At 37.9% G+C, this 19,854-nt stretch overlaps 1 protein-coding gene across 2 annotated transcripts in view; it reads left to right on the plus strand.

Moving 5' to 3' along the window:
* The first annotated feature begins 736 nt into the window (after window positions 1-736).
* Window positions 737-19,854, plus strand: part of cpne9 (copine family member IX) — a 37,921-nt gene continuing 18,803 nt past the window's right edge. The window contains exons 1-7 of one of the 2 annotated variants that reach the window (XM_057319483.1): window positions 737-1,091; window positions 5,143-5,183; window positions 9,151-9,197; window positions 11,998-12,101; window positions 13,102-13,141; window positions 13,503-13,505; window positions 13,972-14,048. In XM_057319483.1, coding sequence (XP_057175466.1) covers window positions 1,015-1,091; window positions 5,143-5,183; window positions 9,151-9,197; window positions 11,998-12,101; window positions 13,102-13,141; window positions 13,503-13,505; window positions 13,972-14,048 — 389 coding nt within the window. In that variant the 5' untranslated portion in view covers window positions 737-1,014. The remainder of the gene's footprint in view (window positions 1,092-5,142; window positions 5,184-9,150; window positions 9,198-11,997; window positions 12,102-13,101; window positions 13,142-13,502; window positions 13,506-13,971; window positions 14,049-19,854) is intronic. The other variant, XM_057319484.1, reaches the window with a different exon arrangement.

Genomic DNA, 19,854 nt, shown 5'->3' on the forward strand with positions numbered 1-19,854 from the left:
GCGGTTAGGGAGAGTGTCTAGAAGATATAACAGTATTATATTTTCCGCAGGGTATCAGACTTTTATTAAAATTAAGGTTAAAATTCTGAAAGATGGCTGAAAGAGAGTAAAATCTAATAGACCAGAGGGTGTTGCTAAAAGACCTTCCATGGTTCCACAACGGCTTTCTGATCATGTTTTGAACATATTACCATGGCACTCTTTGAAGTGTACTCGAAGTGTCTTCTTGAAATCAAACCCATGACCTTGGCGTTGCGAACGTGATGCTGTAACCTAATTTGATCACTGGTTATAGTTTGACTGTACCATGGCAAATTGAGGCCGTTTCGGAGTCATCTCGATGTGAAAAAATGTCAACCTATATTGCTTTTAAAATATTTTATTAGGGGCTCCTTACAAAACCACAGTGATTGGGATCGTCAGATGTTGCTTTAACGTGAACAGTTGCAGTGCTCGTTCTAACATTTCAATCCCCAAAATGCTGTTTAGGTAGACGGCCCTCATCAGTTTACAACGTAATACCCGATTTGTTGGTGTATATTTTAATATGCTGTAAAAACGCTCTCGGTTTTGTATAGTGCGCCACATCGACGCGTAACCGCGTTTTAAAAGCTGAATCTCTTAAAAGTCTTTCCCACATCACAAGATTAAACGTCCCAAAGGTTTCAGATCCATATCTGACACCACATCTCATACATATTGGATGGCTTCTGTAATATTAAAAATTGATGTTTTCAATTTAAGTTTTCAAAGCGGAGTGGGAGCGAAGGGCGGGAGTCAGTCAGTCAGTCACACCTGCCGATCAGACGCGCGCATCCCTCGCAGCCGCACGCGCTCTTTCCTCCAGGTGCGCGAGGGGGTCAGACTCAAACGGACCTGATGATGTTCGCGCGCTGCAAATGATAAGAAAAGAAACATTTCTGCGACCACTGCTGGGTTATAATATATTACAAACCAGCGAGAAGCAGAATTTGAAGTGATTTTAAGACTTGTTTCAACTCCCGAGGAGCTGCAATGGCATCGATCGGGGAGTTTGATCCGTTGAACAGCATCGTACCTGCCACCAAAATAGAGATCACCGTATCCTGCAGGTAAGAGTGGTTTGATGTGATTTCATCCAAGATTTGTGTTGAACGGATTTTCCGCTGATATTTCTCAAAAGGATGTTCACATTATAATATTTTTGTCGGTGGAAAAATAGTTAACTAATGTACGTAACTTGATTTACGTTGCATTGCGTTACGCTTTAAAATCGAAATGAGATACGTCGCAACGAGCCAAAAATATGAACTATTAATAATTTAAATTGTTTGAAGAGTCAGTTCGCCTGTGGTATCACTCCTGCTTGGAGATCAATATAAATACATTGGTAAATGAATATGGCTTTCATTTATTGCCATTTTATAAAGTACCACGGTATTACTGTGGTATTGTGTGTGTATAAGAATCCTGTAGCTTTTTTCAGGATGTAATTATCTTTATAAGACTGTGTACAATTTTAGTCAGATGCCTGTCTAGGCTGCATTTTTGGCATCGTAGGTGTGTGCGAAGTACTCCTGCTTGAGGGAAACGGTTATATAAATGCTTTTTTAATGCACATAACGTTACATATAATTACTGTATTGCTCTCTGAAGGTTGGATTTTTTGAAATGTTTAATTTTGTATTTTTATTTATTTATGTTTAATTAGTAGGCTATATTTTTGATGATTTTAAATAGTAGTTTCCTATTCTTTACTGGCCAAAACATCTGGGTGCATTCAGCTCCAACACCTTTACGTTTTTATTACGTCTTGTTTGTTTTACTTTTCTTAAAAGTGAAACTCAGTTTCGTCCGTATTTAGAAAGGGCAACCTTTTTTAATGCCTGCCTTACCTCTTCGCTTACTGTGTCCCTCCGGACTGCCCTCTCCTTGTTGGACAGACACCACTGGCAACAAACCATAGCACAGACTCTTCCCTGAATAATGAATGTGTTGACTGCTGTAGCTGTCTGTGTGTTTGCATAAAGCCTTCACTTCAGACACGGCCTGCCCAGATAGCCGAGGGAGGTCTCTTTATACACGAGACACATCTGCGGCCGTCAGGCTTTGCCCGCTGAGCTTTCAGCTGTAATGTGGCTGAGGTGGAAGACGGGGTAAGAAAATGGAGCAAAGTAGTACCTCACGGTACATATTTCATGGGTGCCCGCTGGGAGACTAACGCAACACATGAGAAATGAAATACGGCAACAGAATATTCGCAGGTTTTTCAGTTATAGGTGTCCGGTGGGTTGGTGCTTTGCTTGTTGTGGAGTTCCCTGTAGCATCTGTGGTGTTTTTTGTATCGGGGTGCAAATAGAGTTTGTAGACTTAATCTATTATAGTTAAAAGAACAAAATGACATCAAACGAACAATATGATTATCCATATTTTGCTTGCTAAGTCGAGGGAAACAACCCAAAATCACAAAAACTTGATGACATACATTCATTCAAAACAGATAACACTTTGATAGCAACACGTTAGTAAGAGTGTTTTTGCGTCAGTGCATTATGCTGGCAAATTGTGGAAGCTGTTCGCAAGGGAAGCCAATTCATCAAGGTTGTTTGTCACTGTCAACACAGACTGCACCAGATGTCGTTGTGTCACTTGATAAGAGAGGGTCTCGTGAGAAATCAGAATGGGAGAATGTGTTAAAGACCCGCAGGAGTCTGCTGTGTTTATCAGGGAGAACTTTTAAATTCATATCTTTCAGATAGCGCCCATATTTGAGAAGCAGAGGAAAACATTTCCCTCGCATATTTATTCAACATACGACTCAATCTTGGCAGCGCGAGAGGAGAAACACTGCACCGTAACGCCGGTCTGATTTCCTTCGAGTACAGAATTCACACTTGCACAAAAGAAAAAGAGCAGGCAATGTTGGTCTCCCGTGCTCTTTCTGTGCGCGTCGAAGTTTGAATTGTGCATGCGCCGATCTTTGTAAGCTGATTTGGAGATTGTCACGTTGCTTGGTGATTTTCTTAAGTTTAGTAATGAAATTGGGCTAATGTCACGGGTGTAGATGAATTGGCTTAGCCAAAATAATATTTTGCAAAGGCAAAATAATGTCTTCCATACATGTTGTTTTTAAAATATTCCCGTGTCATTCTGACCAAGGTCGTCCCCTTTAGTTAAGGGATCCCCCTCGTATACGGTGCACATACTCCCCGTTGACATGCCAGAGCTTCAGGACCGTTTATTCGGGTCGGGAACGTCACAGTTGGCATCACACCAGATGTCAGGCAATACCTCCTGTTGCTCAGAGCCGCATCCTGCAGACTGGAGATGGAATCGATTCTCTGCTCAGCCGGATGGATTAATGTGCTCTCTGCTGTACTTTTCTAGCCTTTCTATTTATTCCACTGATACAATTCTCCCGTGAGAGAATATCTTTGGGTTCCTGTTGCTGGTCGTCCATCACTGCCCATCCTGAAGCTGTCTGGTTTTATTTAAATGCACCGTCGGAGACTAATAACACACTGATGGATGGCCAAACCAAAGTTGAATGGTTTTTGCTGTCGGAGCGATGGAGTTATGAATAATTGCTTTTAGTCAACAGCCACTGGGTTTCAAACCAGGTGGTTGGAGGGGTGGGGTTAAAAAACAAGAGGGGGTTGTGAGGTCATCTGAAAAGTTATTTTGGAGGTAGAGCAAGTTATTACATTTTGGAAAATATATTTACAAAGCATTGTTTTAAAAGACAGTCAATTTTTAGGGTCGGCAGCACATAGCCACTTGCATGTACCTGTCTGCTCTCCCTATTTTTCCCAAGTCTTTATTATGTTTATGATGTGCTAAACATTAAGGAGCAGTTTCCCAGACAAGGATTAGTTTAAACCAGGACTAGGCCTTAGTTAAATTAGGATAATTAAGTTGTTTTAAAAAACATAATTTACAAAAAGAAGTTGTCTTGAGACAAAACAATCACAGTGATATATCTTAAGATATGTCAGTGCAAGTTGTTTTCGATCAAGGCATCTCTAACATTTAAATTAGTCTGAGACTAGGCTTAAGCCCTGTCCGATTTTCAAAAAATGCTTTATGTATTACATATTTCACCTGTGTTTTACACCGTCATCTCGATTCTCAGAAAACAGGCTGTTGAGTTTCTGGTTCTATGAAGTCCAAAACGCTCTGATTGGTCAAGCTGAGCCAGTCTTTTGTGATTGGTCTACCGCTTAGAGTGTGTGTCGAGATGTCCTGCCCATTACCCTATCCATGTTCCAGGAGGCAGGGTCAATGTAAATTCTGGGGTTCATGATGTCACTAACCCAGGAAAAAGTTTGTTGTGGTCGCAACGAGCCGTTCTTTATAGTCTTTAAAAAGTGATTTCTGCTAAAGAAAATTTTCTGTGAACTTTGAGCGTTGCGACTTGGCAGATCATGTTGTTATGCTAAAACCGCTATACTACTCACTAACTCAATTTAAAGAAGTGAAATTTCATCAGACTTCCCCGAACCATTGTTGTCAGTAGGTCTTCACAATAAGTTATCCAAATATTGCAAATGTATACACAATTTTTTGTTTGCCACATGATTTTAATACATCAAAAGGTACTGTGTAGTCCTAGCTTTAAGTTGATATGGCGAACAGAAATACTGACACAGAGAAGTTGGTGCTTGTATGTGAATGAATGCATGTGGAAGATTGTCATTTTCAGTTTTTAACTTTTTAAAAATGGATTCCTTAAACTAAGCATTATTGTATCAGATATTGTACATCACACTATTTTTCAATAGATATTAAAACATTTAATGCAAACGTAAAATAAAATCTAGTTAAGGCATGTTTTTGCGAATGAACAGAGGGAAGCAGGATGTTTAGTTATGAAAGTCGTGGCAATGATTAATCAGTCCTCATAAGACAGAAAACTGGGTCAGTTTTGATTTCCTGTTGGCTTTAAATGTTCATGACCTTCATTATTGATGTTTGGCTAGAGAAAAGCTGAACTTGCTCATCAACGAGTCTGTTTGTTTAGATTAAAGCTACTTCTGTTTTTCCTTACATGGACAGCCACTTCATTTCTGCAGAGACATTTGTTTATTGGTTATTGGTTTATTATTGCGGCAATTATTTTGTGCCTTCCGTGTTTTTAAGGACTTCAATTTTTTCTTTCTCCAGGAGTTTGCTGGATGTTGATACATTTTCAAGGTCTGCACCAGGTAAGTCCTGATCTGTTATATGACTGCTTCATGTTGTGTGGCTTGACAAGTCCACAGTAGACAGTGGCTGTGTTTGTGTCAAATGTCCTACATTTTCTCAAGTTTACAGAAAACAGCACAAAATGCACTGGGTACTGTCAGTTTCCCACAACGCAATGCGCTTGACCATACAACGTAATTGTAAAGTGCATTGTTTTAAATACTTAAAGATGCACATGTAGTGAGCAGTATGCTAGTATTTCATTTTGAACAGCCATCGTTCTCATTGCAGAGTGTTATAAAATTGAATGTAGCCAACTCGATTCAAGGTTTTGCATTTACATACTTAGAGCTCTGTGATTCTCTTGATTGAATAATGAGCATATCATCATTCTGAGAGAGATTTATTTACTATTCTTAAGGGTAATAAAACGGTCGTCTTGAATGGTAATATGAATGTGGCAATATTTTAACATTACATTATTCTGAAGGGTCAAACACCGAGCGAGAGCACACGACATTTTCTCCTCCCAACAGATGTCACACGCACAGCTATGAATGTTATTCAAATGAATAATTTTGCTGTTGCCTTGAAAAACGAATTCCAAGGTTTCAGATGAGGTATTTACAGCTATTTGGTACGAGAAGGCTTTTCTAAAAGTATTGTACCCTTAGGGCGTTTATTTTTTTCACTCCTTTGTCTAGAAGTATCAAAGGCCCACTTGCCTTTCAAAAGTAATCTCAGAGTTCAGAAAAGAAAAAGCCTCTGATTTAAACTTGTCTTTTTAAACCTGCTTGAGTCAGAGGAGCCCCAATTATAACACGTATTAATCCTGCACCCTAATGCTCACAGCAATCAAACGCTTGACTGACGTCTGAGGTGCCGTAATTTACACTGAGATTTATTCGAAATAATCAGTTCCTCGCTTGATCTAGCAAAGGTCATACCTGAATAGGTGTCTGTGCTCTTCCTGAAACGCTTTTCGTCCTCTGATGATCGTTCCGTGTAATTTATGTGAAATCGCTAAACATTTTTTGGTCCGGTGTAGTTACTGTAGATTTCTGTAGACTTGAAAATAATGAGTTTGGTCAGTCTCATCTCATCCCGTGCCAAAAGATTGTGCATGTGTAATGCTTTGCTCCAAATAACATTTGCGTCACAAAACACCAGTAGGTCTCTGGCTCATTCTGAATATATTTTCTTACTGGTTTCTCTGAAATAATGGCTTGTTCTTATAAAAATGAGTGGATTACTACTGATTTAATTATTGCAGTACTGAACTTAATCACATTAATAAATAGATTTGACTAGGGCTGTCACGATTATGAAATTTGACTGACGATTAATTGTCTAATAAATCATTGCGATTATGACGATTAATTGTCTGTCTTAGGGCTTTGGTGATTATGACGATTAATTGTCTGTTTTTGAGCTTTGACATTTCATTCTCATACATTTTTGATTCAGCGATTGAAACGACCATATTGTTCTGAATACAAGACTGTTTTTTTTCTTGGAAATACATCGGAAAAAATTGGGTCATCATATATTTAAGGTTTAGGCTTTTACCTGTCAATAATACAACCGCCAAATACTTGTGAATAGGTGTGAATTGAAGCCACCATTAAAATACTATCAGTCATAGAAAAGCTTCTAGTCTGTTTTTTTCTCACTTGCAAGACTACAATAAAAGTTTACTTGTGTGTTAATGAAATTTTGGTAGACTGGTTTTCACACTGAGATTTGCTTAAATAATATTAAATTGTATGTGTTTTATTTTTATTTTATTTTTTTAAGTGATTGTGTTGTGGTGGTACATTTTACAAGTATTACCATGCTTTAGTAACAATATATACACTAAAATATGCAATATGCAGATGCACTACAGCTCCCCCTAGTGTCTTCTATAGAGATGTGCAATAATTGCGATGATCTGAAACCAGGTCAAACAATCGCGATGAGACGATTATTTAATAATCGTGACAGCCCTAGATTTGACTCTGTTTATTGTTTAATGCAAAAGAAAAGGCAAAAATAAAACAATTGAATCTTGTATTTTCTTAAGGTGTTTACTAAAACACTATGTTCTGAGAAAATGTTTTTGTTGCTGCACTTTCTGTTTTAGTCTGTTATGGTGTGTGACATTTCCTGCTGTAAAGATTATTGTTTGCTCTTTCTGACATTTCTGAGATTTTTTTTACTGTGCACTTTAAACGCTTCAATTTTTCTCGTTCTTTTTGTATTTCATTATGTTTGCACTTGGCTTTTTCAAACTCAAAAGTAGGGATGCACCGAAACGAAAATTCTTGGCCGAAGCCAAACATGATGTGAAACACTTGGCCGAAGGCCGAATAATACCGAACACCAAACATGTTTTTTTGCATTTCTTCTATTTATTAACCATTTTTTTCACTATTGCACAAGCTGAATAGTCAAAATGTGCTTTTTATAATTAGTCTTGCTTTTCAATAAAATACAATACAACTTAATATAAAATTGAGCAAAACAAAGTAAATTCAAACAAAAAATTGAGCCTGTGAATAGCCTATATTAATTAGGCCTATAACTGACTGCTAAAAGAATGTAATGTAAGTTACTCTGCACCCCTACAACAAAACACTTCATTAAAAAGTGTCATTCCACATTAGGCCTATAAGATAAAAATACGAATAAACTAAAACTGTTGGATTATTATAGGCTGCATTGCAAAATGATTTGAGAAAAAAAAACATCCAATGCAAGCAATTCTGACTGATGCTGATAACTGACAACCATTTCAGTTCACGTCTCTCCTCCAAACTCCGCCCACAAAAGCTGACTGTTCTCTCAGAAGGTGCACTCGTGGATGCACCGAACATACTTTGACAAGTTGTTTAGTACAGGGAACTGTGTGCACGCGACCACTGTATGATGTCAAAGGATGTCGCGAGCGGCGGGGCTACTGTCAGACAGCCCGCTTCCGTCTGAAGTAAAGTTACCGACCGGTAAAGACGCTTTCATTCGGAAATTTACTTTCGTGTGGCAAGTCCCGTGCTGTGTCTTTCTCTGACACTTTAAAATGCTCCACGCACGCATGCACGCACGCACACACACTGCCAAAATGTTTGCAGCAGTAATAAAGCGCACACGTGTCTCTCTCTCGCTTTGCGCTGGTTGCTGCTTGATCGTATCACGAGTCATGTTCGGTAAAATTTATTCGGCCACTTCACAAATTCGGCCGAACACCGAACTTGCGTTTTTTGCTATTTCGGTGCATCCCTGCTCGAAAGCTCAACTTTGTTATAAAAACAAGTCTTTGTGATCATTTTTACAGAAAATGAGTTTTTGGCACATAGCTCAAACCTATTGGACATAAACGCTAGTGGTTATTTTTCAGGCTCTTCTGCACTCATGTTCAACTCTGAAACATAACAGGGTTGCCACGAAAATGTTCCGAATGACCCTCATGTTACAGTCTTCTCAAAGGGATTACAACTGATGGCTCTCCCGCAGATCTTTGTAAAAGCTTGAGGTCTGTGAAGAGAGAACATTTGAAAGAAAGGGTTCAATGTCCAAGTTTTAGCATTCCTCAAGAGCTTTCTGGACCATTCGGTGTCTTGTCAAGAATGCTTGCAGACGCAGGCATCTACTCGAACTACCACCCCCAGAGTTGCAGTCCATTTGTTAGTCAGAGTGTTTCCTGTTTGGACTCCTCTTAAATGATTGAATGTAAAAATTGATGAGCTAGATCTCGCACCTGCTGCTTCACGGTTAGAGTGCACTTGGAGTTGCGATTAATGCAACATTGGTTACGTCCCATGAAGTAGGTGCTTCTCCAAGTCATTTAGATGGTAAAATGGAGTCATCAATTAAGATTCTCCATTAGGTTTATTTATAGAAACTCTCCACAGGTTGCAAGACTTCATGCTTTCAGATGAGCATTTGTGTGTGTTTTTGTGTGTTTACTGGGTAATTTTGTTCTTTTTGACTCCCCATTTCTCTTGACAGTGGTTGTCTTGTATGTTCAAGGAATTGGTACTAAAGAGTGGAGAGAGGTGAGTATGCTTTTGTTTTTTGCCCTGTGATATCAATTATCATTGTCCATTTGTTGCAGTTTTAGGATCAAAGGCATATTCCGCAGTTATATTGATGCGGCCCATTGTTGTGCTTTTATATCCACCATGAAATTCTTGGAATTGTGAGTTTATTATCAGGTTTCTGTATCTATCAGTCAATATTTTCTCATCCACTTTTTGTGGATGTTCTGTTTTCATTCTTTTATGTTCCGTGACGATTGTCAATTGAGCATCAAGTCGCCTCTGCACCATCCTGAAGATGAGCCGCACGACTGACTTCAGATTGAAATTGTTGTTGAAAAAGAATATTATGTAGTTGTACTGCGCATCATTACTTGGAAGTATTTTTATAATAGAGATAAGCAAATTTACATTTGCATTTATTAATTTATTAAATCCAAAAATAATTGCACAGCTATTTTTAAGAGTTGAATGAAGGGAAAGATAAACAACAACATACAGTTGTTTTCTTTAGTCTTTTTAAGTCTGAAAGCAGTACCACATGAACACTATAACAATTTTTAAAATATGAAGAGTTTGGTTCCAAAATGAGATAACCAGTTTTTAACATTGTTCAAAAATCATGTTTATTTTTATTGTGCATTCCAATTAATATCAATTAAACTGCAGTTGGTTTGTTTTGGTTTAAGCTATAATAACTCAAAACATACAGCTAACTAACACAAGAAAACACAAGAAAAACATGATAACATAATAAAAAACATGATTTTTGAAATTTTCATTTTGAAACCAAACTCTTCATATATTGACTTATGATTTAATTTTAAATAATTATCAAATGTATTACATTAAAACTGAATTGGTCATTATTGTAATGTTGATGATGATTTTTTACAATACCATAGGATGCAAAAATTGGTTAATTGAATTGTTATAAAAATAGCAAAATGTTTTTAATAATGAACATATAACCTATTACATTAAGATTTGTATTTAGTAATCTTTTTTAGCAGTACTTTGTATTTAGAACTGTCTTCTCATGTTTGACAATGTAGACATGCGCAATATTGTTATAAAGCTTCTATACTTTATATCTATTTCTGACAGCCCGGGTGAGAAATGAGCAGGTTATGTCAACCACTCAATTGCTCTTTCTTCTTTCAAGGACTTATGTAATCATTTCTGTCCTCTTCTATCTCTACTGCCTGTGCAGAATGCTTGCTTGAAGTCTTGGGCAAAAAAAGGAACACAGGAAGGCATTTTTCAAAGTGTTGCTACTGCTCAAATTTATTGACCAGTCTAGAAGTAAACCATTTGAAATACACTGTACACAAGTTAACACATGCCGTGTTAAGTTAAAGGGATTGTTCACCGAAAAGGAAAAACTTATTGCGTAATGTACGTACCCCCATCTCATTTCAAACCTGTTTGACTTTTTTTATTCTGTGGAACACAAGTGATTTTGTGCACTGTAAAAATGTATTTGTTGTTTCAACTTAAAAAATTAAGTTACCAGGCTGCCTTAATTTTTTTGTTAATTCTACGAAAAAAATATTAGTTATTACATGAATTTGATGCAAAATTATCATGTTAACTAATATTTTTAAGTTGAATTTACAAAAAGTTATTGAGGCAGCCGGGTAACTTAATTTTTTAAGTTAAAACAACATCATTTTTACAGTGTGTCTATAATGGAAGTCAATGGGGTCAAATATTGTTTGGTTACCAACATTCTTCAAAATATCTTCTTTAGTTTTTTACACAAGAATGAGATAATTTTTATTTTTGGGTGAACTATCCTTTAAATTATACTTTAAAAACCTTTTGCAGCCCCAATAAAAGTTTACAGTGAGTGTTGCCTTTGGAAACTTGAGGAATGCCGCGCACTAGACATCTCTAGAGATACCGCGCTTTCCAGATGGCATCATAAAATATTCACTGAATTTTTATATAGCTACTGTACTATGTATCTGAACAAGGCATTTTTCATGCGTATCAACTCACAAGTGCCCACTTACATTGCAAGTATACATCCTAACCGTGCATAGCAACCGCAACCTAAACAACCCTAAACAATAATGTACTGTAGCAACCAGTGACTCCTGATCAATGACCGACCGACTTCAGGAAGTCCTCCAGAAGCAGATAGTGGAAAGCGTGGATACTAAATTGATAGGTGGGATTATGTGTCTAGGGCGTTGAGAACATGATCTTGGGCTCTGAATCTGAGTTAGGAATCAATAGTTCATTACTCTGGTCCGTCAGTGAGCTCCGCCGAAGCTCCTGCCCGATGGGAATTACTGTCTGATTGCTTCAGGGATGTGTTCGTTGGCAGGAAGCTGTATGAGTTCAGAATCACACTGTGAGATTCTATTCCTGCCCCACATTCACGCAGCGCCTGGGCTGTTTCTGAGCCTGCATAAAGGGGGGAAGTTTCAGGGGTAATTTTGATTGCGATCATGAAAATGCGATCATTGCAATTGTTATTATTCTTGGCACACCAGTGTTTCATTCTGTTTTATACAGCTGTGCACATTTTCAACACGGTTGAACAATTCATATCAGCCTTATTTGGCTCTCTGTACATCTCAACTGTTATGCTTTGTTGTAGATTTCTGGTGGTGGGTTTTTTAAGGGCAAAATAATTAAACAATGAGTGGATGGTATAAAACATTTTTACAGTATGTATGCTTGCACTGGACTATAAGGGTGTATCCATATACCTTTGAGTAGTACTGCTATGGAAAATAAATTAAAATAATGCAGAAGTCATTTAATTGCTTTGTTCTGTTTAGATGATTTTTTCTTTCTTGTTTAGTTTGGTAGAACAGAAGTGATTGAAAACACTCTGAACCCAGACTTTGTGAGGAAATTTGTCTTGGATTACTTCTTTGAAGAAAAGCAGAACCTTCGATTTGACGTGTAAGTGCTATCAGGCCTTTTGTTTCAGTAAAAAAGCACAAGATCAAGTATTAAGATCTTCTAGTGTATTAAAGTTATGTTAACCCAACCTAATCTCAACTGCTTTATGAGGTGGCGAATTTGTATTCATTCGTATGATACAAAAATGTAGGATTATTGGGTAAAAACGCAAGCATTACGAATGCGCCACTAATTAGCGCAACGTAAAAAGTTACGAATTACCATGAGATTTTGTTTGCAAACCCAGCCAGATCTCACAGGATTTGTAACTATTTTAAGAGGTGGCTAATCCGTATGAATTTGTACTATGTGAATTGTACAAAAACACCTGATTATTGGGGATAAAAAACATTAGGGTCCACCCAAAACGTAATGTCACTGCAGCGAAAGCAGATTGTAGGAATCCGCCACTAATTTGTTACAATGTAAAATAGTTACGAATTACCGTGAGATTTCATCTGCAATTTTGCCTGATCTTACAAGAATTCGCAACTATTTTACAAGGTGGCTAATACGTATGAATTTGTATGATGAGAATCGTAAAAAAACGCCTGATTATTGGGAAAAAAAGCATTAGGGTCCACCCCAAACGTAATGTCACTGCAGCGAAAGCAGATAGTACATCATTGTACGAATTCGCCTCTAATTTGTTACAATGTAAAATAGTTACGAATTACCATGAGATTTCGTCTGCAATTTTGCCTGATCTTACAAGAATTCGTAACTATTTTACAAGGTGGCAAATACGTATGAATTTGTACGATGTGAATCGTACAAAAACATATGATTATTAGAAAAAAGCCATACTGAAGCCCCTCCCCTAACCCCACCCCTAAACCTAACCATGATGACATTAAATCACAGTAAAATATATGAATGAGATTGTACAAATTCATACAAATTAGCCATCTCGTAACATAGTTACGAATTGCTGTGAGCCTATGTTGGCAAACCACAGATATTACTGAATTTTTAAATCACGTTTGCTTATTTCACACAGATACAATGTGGACTCCAGAAGCTCAAACATGTCAAAACATGTAAGCAAACTTTGTCTCATGGTGTTTCATGGATGCTAATGCAGTGTTTCTCAACCGGAGGGTTGTGATCCAAAATGTGCCGCAGGTCTGTCGTTGACAGCTGGGGAAAAACAATGCTTAATGCAAATAATAAACAACTTTGGATAACCATATAATTGGGTATTGTTGGAATTGCACAGTGAGTAGGCATATCTTTATCATTGTTGATGTCCAGCGTTGTGTCTGGCCCCTGAGGCAAAACCAGTTGAGAACCACTGTGCTAATGAACCATGATGCAATGCCTGGTAGTTTTAGTCTGTTGCCTGGACAAAATTACAAGTTAGTTTAATGTTTTCTTTGCTACAATGGATGAGGACAACAGAAGGTACAAATAAATGAGTGTAAATTATTCTTTGCTCATTTCCAATGTCACGTTTCAAGGGGAATGCAGTTTGTTTTTATTTCTCATTCTCAAAAAGTGTGTTCCTGTCATGTTATTTTTTTGTGGAGAGTTCAAAGCCCCAACCTCTCTGTGTCCTTCAAAACCACACGAAAGTCTGTCGTAGTTGTCTAAGTCAGTACCTTTGTCTTGTTTCGTTGTTTTATTTCTTTATTTTTTGGGCTTGCTTTTTGTATGCATTGCCGTGTCATTGATTCACCCTTCCATTGCTTAGAGTTTCATCAGCCAGACCTCACCTGTCTTTATACTCAGTGACATACTGTATCCAAGGTGAGTCCTCATACTGTCTTTCTGAGATTTTCTTGACAAGGCTGTCACTGCTGATTTGTGTTTTTGGAGCGGGAAAACCACAGCACTGTGTGATTTACCTTCATCATTTTCTCTCCCGCAGTCATTCCTCGGCCAGACTTTCTGCACTCTAGGAGAGATTATTGGGTCCACCGGGTCGAGGCTGGAGCGGGTGCTGTCGTAAGTCTTAAGATTATTTTTCACCCCTGATATGATGTTAAAGAAATCCTTCTCCCAGAAATGAAAATTCAATAATTTTTAAGGGAACCCAGGCTATAGAGAGATGTATGGCTTAATACTAGGGCTGTGCGATTTGTGGAAAATATCTAATTGCGATATTTTTGACAGACATTGCGATTGCGATTTGATTTGCGATTTTAACTTTTCTAATTCAAGCTTCAGCTCAATATTGTTGTGTGGAGCACAGTATGGGTATAGTTACCCTGCTGAAAGAAAACAACAAAAAAACATTACAGAAATTCTAATTGTTTCCATTAAAACCATTACAAAATTCATTTTTGTAGTGTGTTTTGGGCATTATTCAAATAGGGCTTACTGTTGTTCAATTGGTTCCCAACTTCCAGATTACATCAAACCAATAGAATCCAAATACCAGTGTACACTATTATAGTTTCCATTAAAACAAATACAACTCCCATTGTAACCCTTAAATCCATAACATTTTCTATTGTGTTAGTGAATTATTAAAATAGTTCATAGGTTACATAGGCTGATTTATAATTTTTTAAGTATGTGGGATTTTTGAAAACAAGTAGAAAATGTGCTGAATGTTTAATTTCATCCAAGTGAAATTAGCAAAACAGTTAGATAGAATTTACATTTGTTTGAAATGCGGAGCTAGGCGTGAGTTGACACGTGCGTGCGTCAAGCCTCATCCATATTGCCAGATGCCCGTGTGGAGACGGACTCAAGTACTATAAACGTCATTACGAAACAGGCTCTTCCGCGAGACGCGCGAGTATGAAACAGGCTGTGCGTGCGCGTCAAGTTTAAACGGCTCGTCCGCGAGACGCGCTACGCGGGGCAGAGATGCGCGAGTATGACAGGCTGTGTGTGCGGTCTTCTGAATTGGACGGTTCTTTAGTATTTATTTGCCTAATATGATCGATCTGACTCTGCAGATGCCATAATAACACACACACACTCTCTCTCTCCTGCCTTCTGTTTGTTTGTTTTCTTAATGACGGACGTTTACGCAGTTGGCTAGGGTAGTGCTGATTAGGCATAACGGAGGTGCGCTCACTCAGTTGGTTAGCAAGAATTAGTGAAGGGAATTATGATTCATTTGAGTGATTCGTTCTTTTTCAGTTCTTCAGCAAAATGATTCGTTCACTGATTCGTTCAGTGACCATTTCTATAATACGCCAGCAGGTGGCGAAAAAGAGTTGTGTTGTCAACGTACATATTAATGAGTATAAACTGATTACAGGCTTTATTAAAATGTGTGTCTCTGATCTACTCATTAAATAAATAAAATAAGTTTAAATAAGTGGTTCAGGTGACCAACGCACAAGGTTTTTCTGCATAATTAAAAAGTTAATTGTTTGGTCATTTACACATTCATAAATCTGGGATTATGTTAAACGTGAAGTTTATGTATTTTAAATAAACAAGCGTGCAAAGTAGCCTACCTGTAACTGCGCATTGCATCCGCTTTCTGCTGTTTGCTGAACGAGACTCGCATGCTAAATGACCGACCTACAGTGTACACTCTCGTTCATTTCGTTCAATTCGTTCACGAACGAGATCTCTCTCTCGTTCAGACTCAACAGAGACTTGGTCAGTGTGGGCGTATTCGTTCAGTGGAAGAACCAATTACACGTCCCTTCACAGCCGGAACTGGAATGCTATTTGCTGACGTGACGCGAATGAGAGCTAACCAATACTTTTTTGTTTTACAGTTTTTAGAGAAGTGCATGACATGAATTAAACGTAATGAAGTCGTTTTTATTTGAAAGAACAATAAATGATACAAAATGCACACAAAACACCTGTGCTTGCAGTACAATAACTGAGTAAAATGGGCTTGACATTTTCCATGCAATAAAATGTTAATTTGTCTTTGTTACATTTAACCATCAGCTTGCATTATTGAATTATTTTCGTAAGGATCTTTACATTGTGTCCGTTTCTGTACTTGTTGAACAAGAGACCTCATCTTTCATTTCGTTTACGAGGCAGAAGTAATAGCTCGTTCACGAACGAGAATCAGCGGGTCTCGTTCAGACTCAGTGAAAGGGCGTATTCGTTCACAGTACATTCAACCAATCATATGCTTTGTCAAAGCTCACTCTCGAACGCCATTGGCTCGTGCTTTAGACACTCTTTTAAGCCAAGACGCTCTGTGCTCGAGGGAGAGATTTCAGTGAACGAGAAATATGAGTCATTGCATTTCGTGAACGAGAACGATTCGTTCACTTAAAAGATTCGTTCAAAATGAACGATTCGTTCACGAATGAAACATCACTAGCAAGAATGCCACTCAAAGCGGGCTTGGAACAGACGCGTTTCCTATTTTTCACATCGCTTCCACATCGCAGCCTCTTGCGATTAGCAAATCGCAACGTCTTACGTCGCGATTGCGATTCGATTTCGATTAATCGTTCAGCCCTACTTAATACGTTGTAATAGCCTTACACTACTAGCATTTGTCGTTAGAAACACATCAAATTTTCATTTCTTTAAAAAACCCTAAATGTAATACTCATTTTAACCGAAGGAGGCCGCCATGTTCTTTTTTCGACGACAAAAAAATGGTTGCACGCACAGGCAGCCAAACTGAACACAGACACACTAATCAGTTCTTTAGTAAATATAAGGTGCTGTAGGATAAAAAATATATAAAAATAATGCTAAAATAATAAAGAAAGAAAGTAATTGTCTCTCTCGGTCATTAACAGACAGGTGCTAATCTATTTACGTGTGCTCTATTACAGAATAAATAACCAAAGCACAAGCATGTTATTGTATATGTATAAAGTATACGATAATGGTGGATGATGATGTCTTAAATAGTCTTAACTGTCTTAAATAGGGTAGTTAAAAGCTATGATTTAATGCATGTTTACCTTGAACAGAGCTTACTGCATTCTTCTTTTATGGCAGGCTGGCTGGCTTGTGTCAGGAGCACATACCGCCACCTACTGTCCCTGTGTATATATCTGATCTTATGTTTGACGTCTCATATTTTACTGTTATATATGGAAAACGTGTGTGCTTCGCTATAGGTTTCAGAGAAGGGGTTTAGGTTGCAACCATTTGATTTTGACGCAAAGAAATGGTGACCTCAGAGTAAAAATATATTTTTTAATAACATAAGTTAATGAATACTGTGACAGTTACACTGTTTTTTAATTTCACATTTATAAAGTCAATTGTTAATATATTAAGCTATACATATCTCTATACCCAAGGTTCCTTTTAAGAATATCTTGGCCAAGTGAATGTGGGATAACTATGATGGTAATGACTGGTGTAGTCTTTTGATCCAGTTTGGACGACTTGTATCATACTTTTATGTTTCTTTTTGTCATTTTGAACAGCCCTGATTCAATCAATGTCATAAAAAGTGTCCTTGGATATTCTTCAGAAATTCACCTTGCGGGTTTCATATGAGAAATATAATCATTTGAAGCGACATCAGGGTGATAACTGAACTGGTGAACTATTTTTTTGAAAGTAGAAACCATACCATGGAAACCGACTTTTATGAATTCTGCAAAGCCCATGGGGTTTCTATTCAGGCCTCAGACTTAACCACATCTAAGACATGAGTTCATTTCATGGCCCAAGTGAGCTAATTTATTTAGTAAGTGGCCTCACGATGATTATGAGACAAAAGGTTGGATAAATTGAGCTTTTTCGCACAGCTTGTGGTTCGAAATCTTTCACAATCTCCAGCTTTTGACGGCGCTTTTAAAATCGATGCTTTTAACCAGTGAAGGTGCTTGTTTGGGTTTTCTCAGAAGCACACCTTCTGTGCCCTTGCCAATCTAGGATTGTTGAAAATATGAACCGATGTGAAAGCTTCGGCAAGGGTTGAAAAGAGAAAGTAATGAAGTTTGCGTCTATGTGTGGTGGAAGGATGGGACTCTGCGTCTGGAGACTGTGGCATTTTAACACAAGCTGCCACTGTCCAGCATATCTGGGTCACATCACATCAATGATCTATTTCAGTTGCACAAAGTAGGAATGGGGAGAGATGATGCCTTCAAAGGGATTTTATTTGCATTTGACTGTATGAAAAAGAACGTGAATTTTACATGTGGGGTTTTACAATATTATGTGAATTTTGGATTTGGAGCAATGCGAATTCTGGGGTATATTTGTCTTTTTGAGATTTATTTGTGACCCAGACTGTGCAAAGGTCTTAAAATCTAATTATGAGATAACAAGCCTCAAAATTTGATTTCAGCCATTAATTTCCATATGAATTTAATCTATGATATGGCCTTACTAAATCAATAGTTGCGATATCCAGATTATATTTTCACATAATGTTCCTTACATTATGTAGGTTGATTTTATAGAACAAAGTAAATCACAAAAAAATGACTTTAGCTGGGTCACATTTATCCAAGATGACTTGATCACATTTTTCAAGAATTATCCAGAGTATCAGCATATTGATAAATGATGATTCTCGTTTTATGCATTTTTATCATTTCAAGCCTTAAATGTAATGGATAAAATCCATGTGCTTTTTCATAAGCATTCTTAATGAGCAGAATGTAAACCATAAATCCTTTAATAATGAAAAATATTGAAGCCACAACTACTAGACTGTGTGACTAAACCCCTTAATAACACGAGAAATTGTTTGTACATTAAGTTCTTTCTAATAGCTTATTTTTTCCCCCCGAAGAGCCGGAACGGCGTAAATGCGCTCCGTATCGCAGCACGGTGAGGGTGACACAGCACGGGGCAAAAACACTAAATAGGTCGTCTCCTTTCGGCCTTTGTGTCGCTCTTTCTGCTTCTGTGTGCAGGAGGACAGCAGCGGATTAAGAGAGAGGTTGGCGGCACTAGGCATATTTTAGTAGGTCAGCACGTCTCTCTAAAGAGCTAGTGGGCAGATACTGTAACACACTGGGGTGGAAGTGTGGAAGAAGAGGTACTACTCTATTACCTGCTGGTTTCTATGGCAACCCACCAAGACTAGTGGCTTTTCAATTACATAGCACTGCATTTGGGCAAATACATCCAATTCCCTCTGTTTTCGCAAGATAAGGCCAGGGAGTCCTTAGGACAGGAGATGCACGGGATGTTCCGAGATTTCTGGAGAAAATGTGCGTGGTTAGATGAGAACCATACAGTACAGTGTCAGGCTCAATGCTGCTAAAGCCAGTCAGAGCAAAATATTTTTAGACAACCTGGTTTCACTCCAGGAATGTTTGTGTTGAGAGAAGGCATAAAAGGCTGTGCAATAACAGGACGGAGTTGTCAATATTTCGGCTTTGAGGTTTTAAACGCAATCTTAGGATTGAAAATGTTTCAAAAATATGTTTTGGATGCGGGTAAGAACAATCGCCGTATCAGAAGGAGGGTAATTTGTCATTGGTCACCGTTGGAAAAACAAATTATCTAATGCTACGGCCATGCTTTTTTATACACACTCGATCAATCTGTTTCATATGAAAGTAGCAATTTAACTCTCTACCCCCCACCACACACACACACACACACACGCACACACACACATACACACACTGAGGTCCTAATTAGCCGAAAAGAAGCATGACATTTTCTGTGAAAATACCTTCGGTCTTGGAGACATTCATCATAGCAGCTGTCACGTGTTTATAGTGAGATGTATGAGGGTGAAGAAGTGTGTCTAGATACACCGCTGAAAACTCCACAGTCACTACTGACGCTTGTCATGCTTGGACTTCAGTTGCTAAAACAACATTAGAATGAAAAACACTTATATATTCTCTAGTTACATATCTATATTCTCAAGTGTTTT

The sequence above is a fragment of the Triplophysa rosa genome, linkage group LG21, assembly GCF_024868665.1.
Source record: "Triplophysa rosa linkage group LG21, Trosa_1v2, whole genome shotgun sequence".
NCBI classification, from domain to species: Eukaryota; Metazoa; Chordata; class Actinopteri; order Cypriniformes; family Nemacheilidae; genus Triplophysa; species Triplophysa rosa.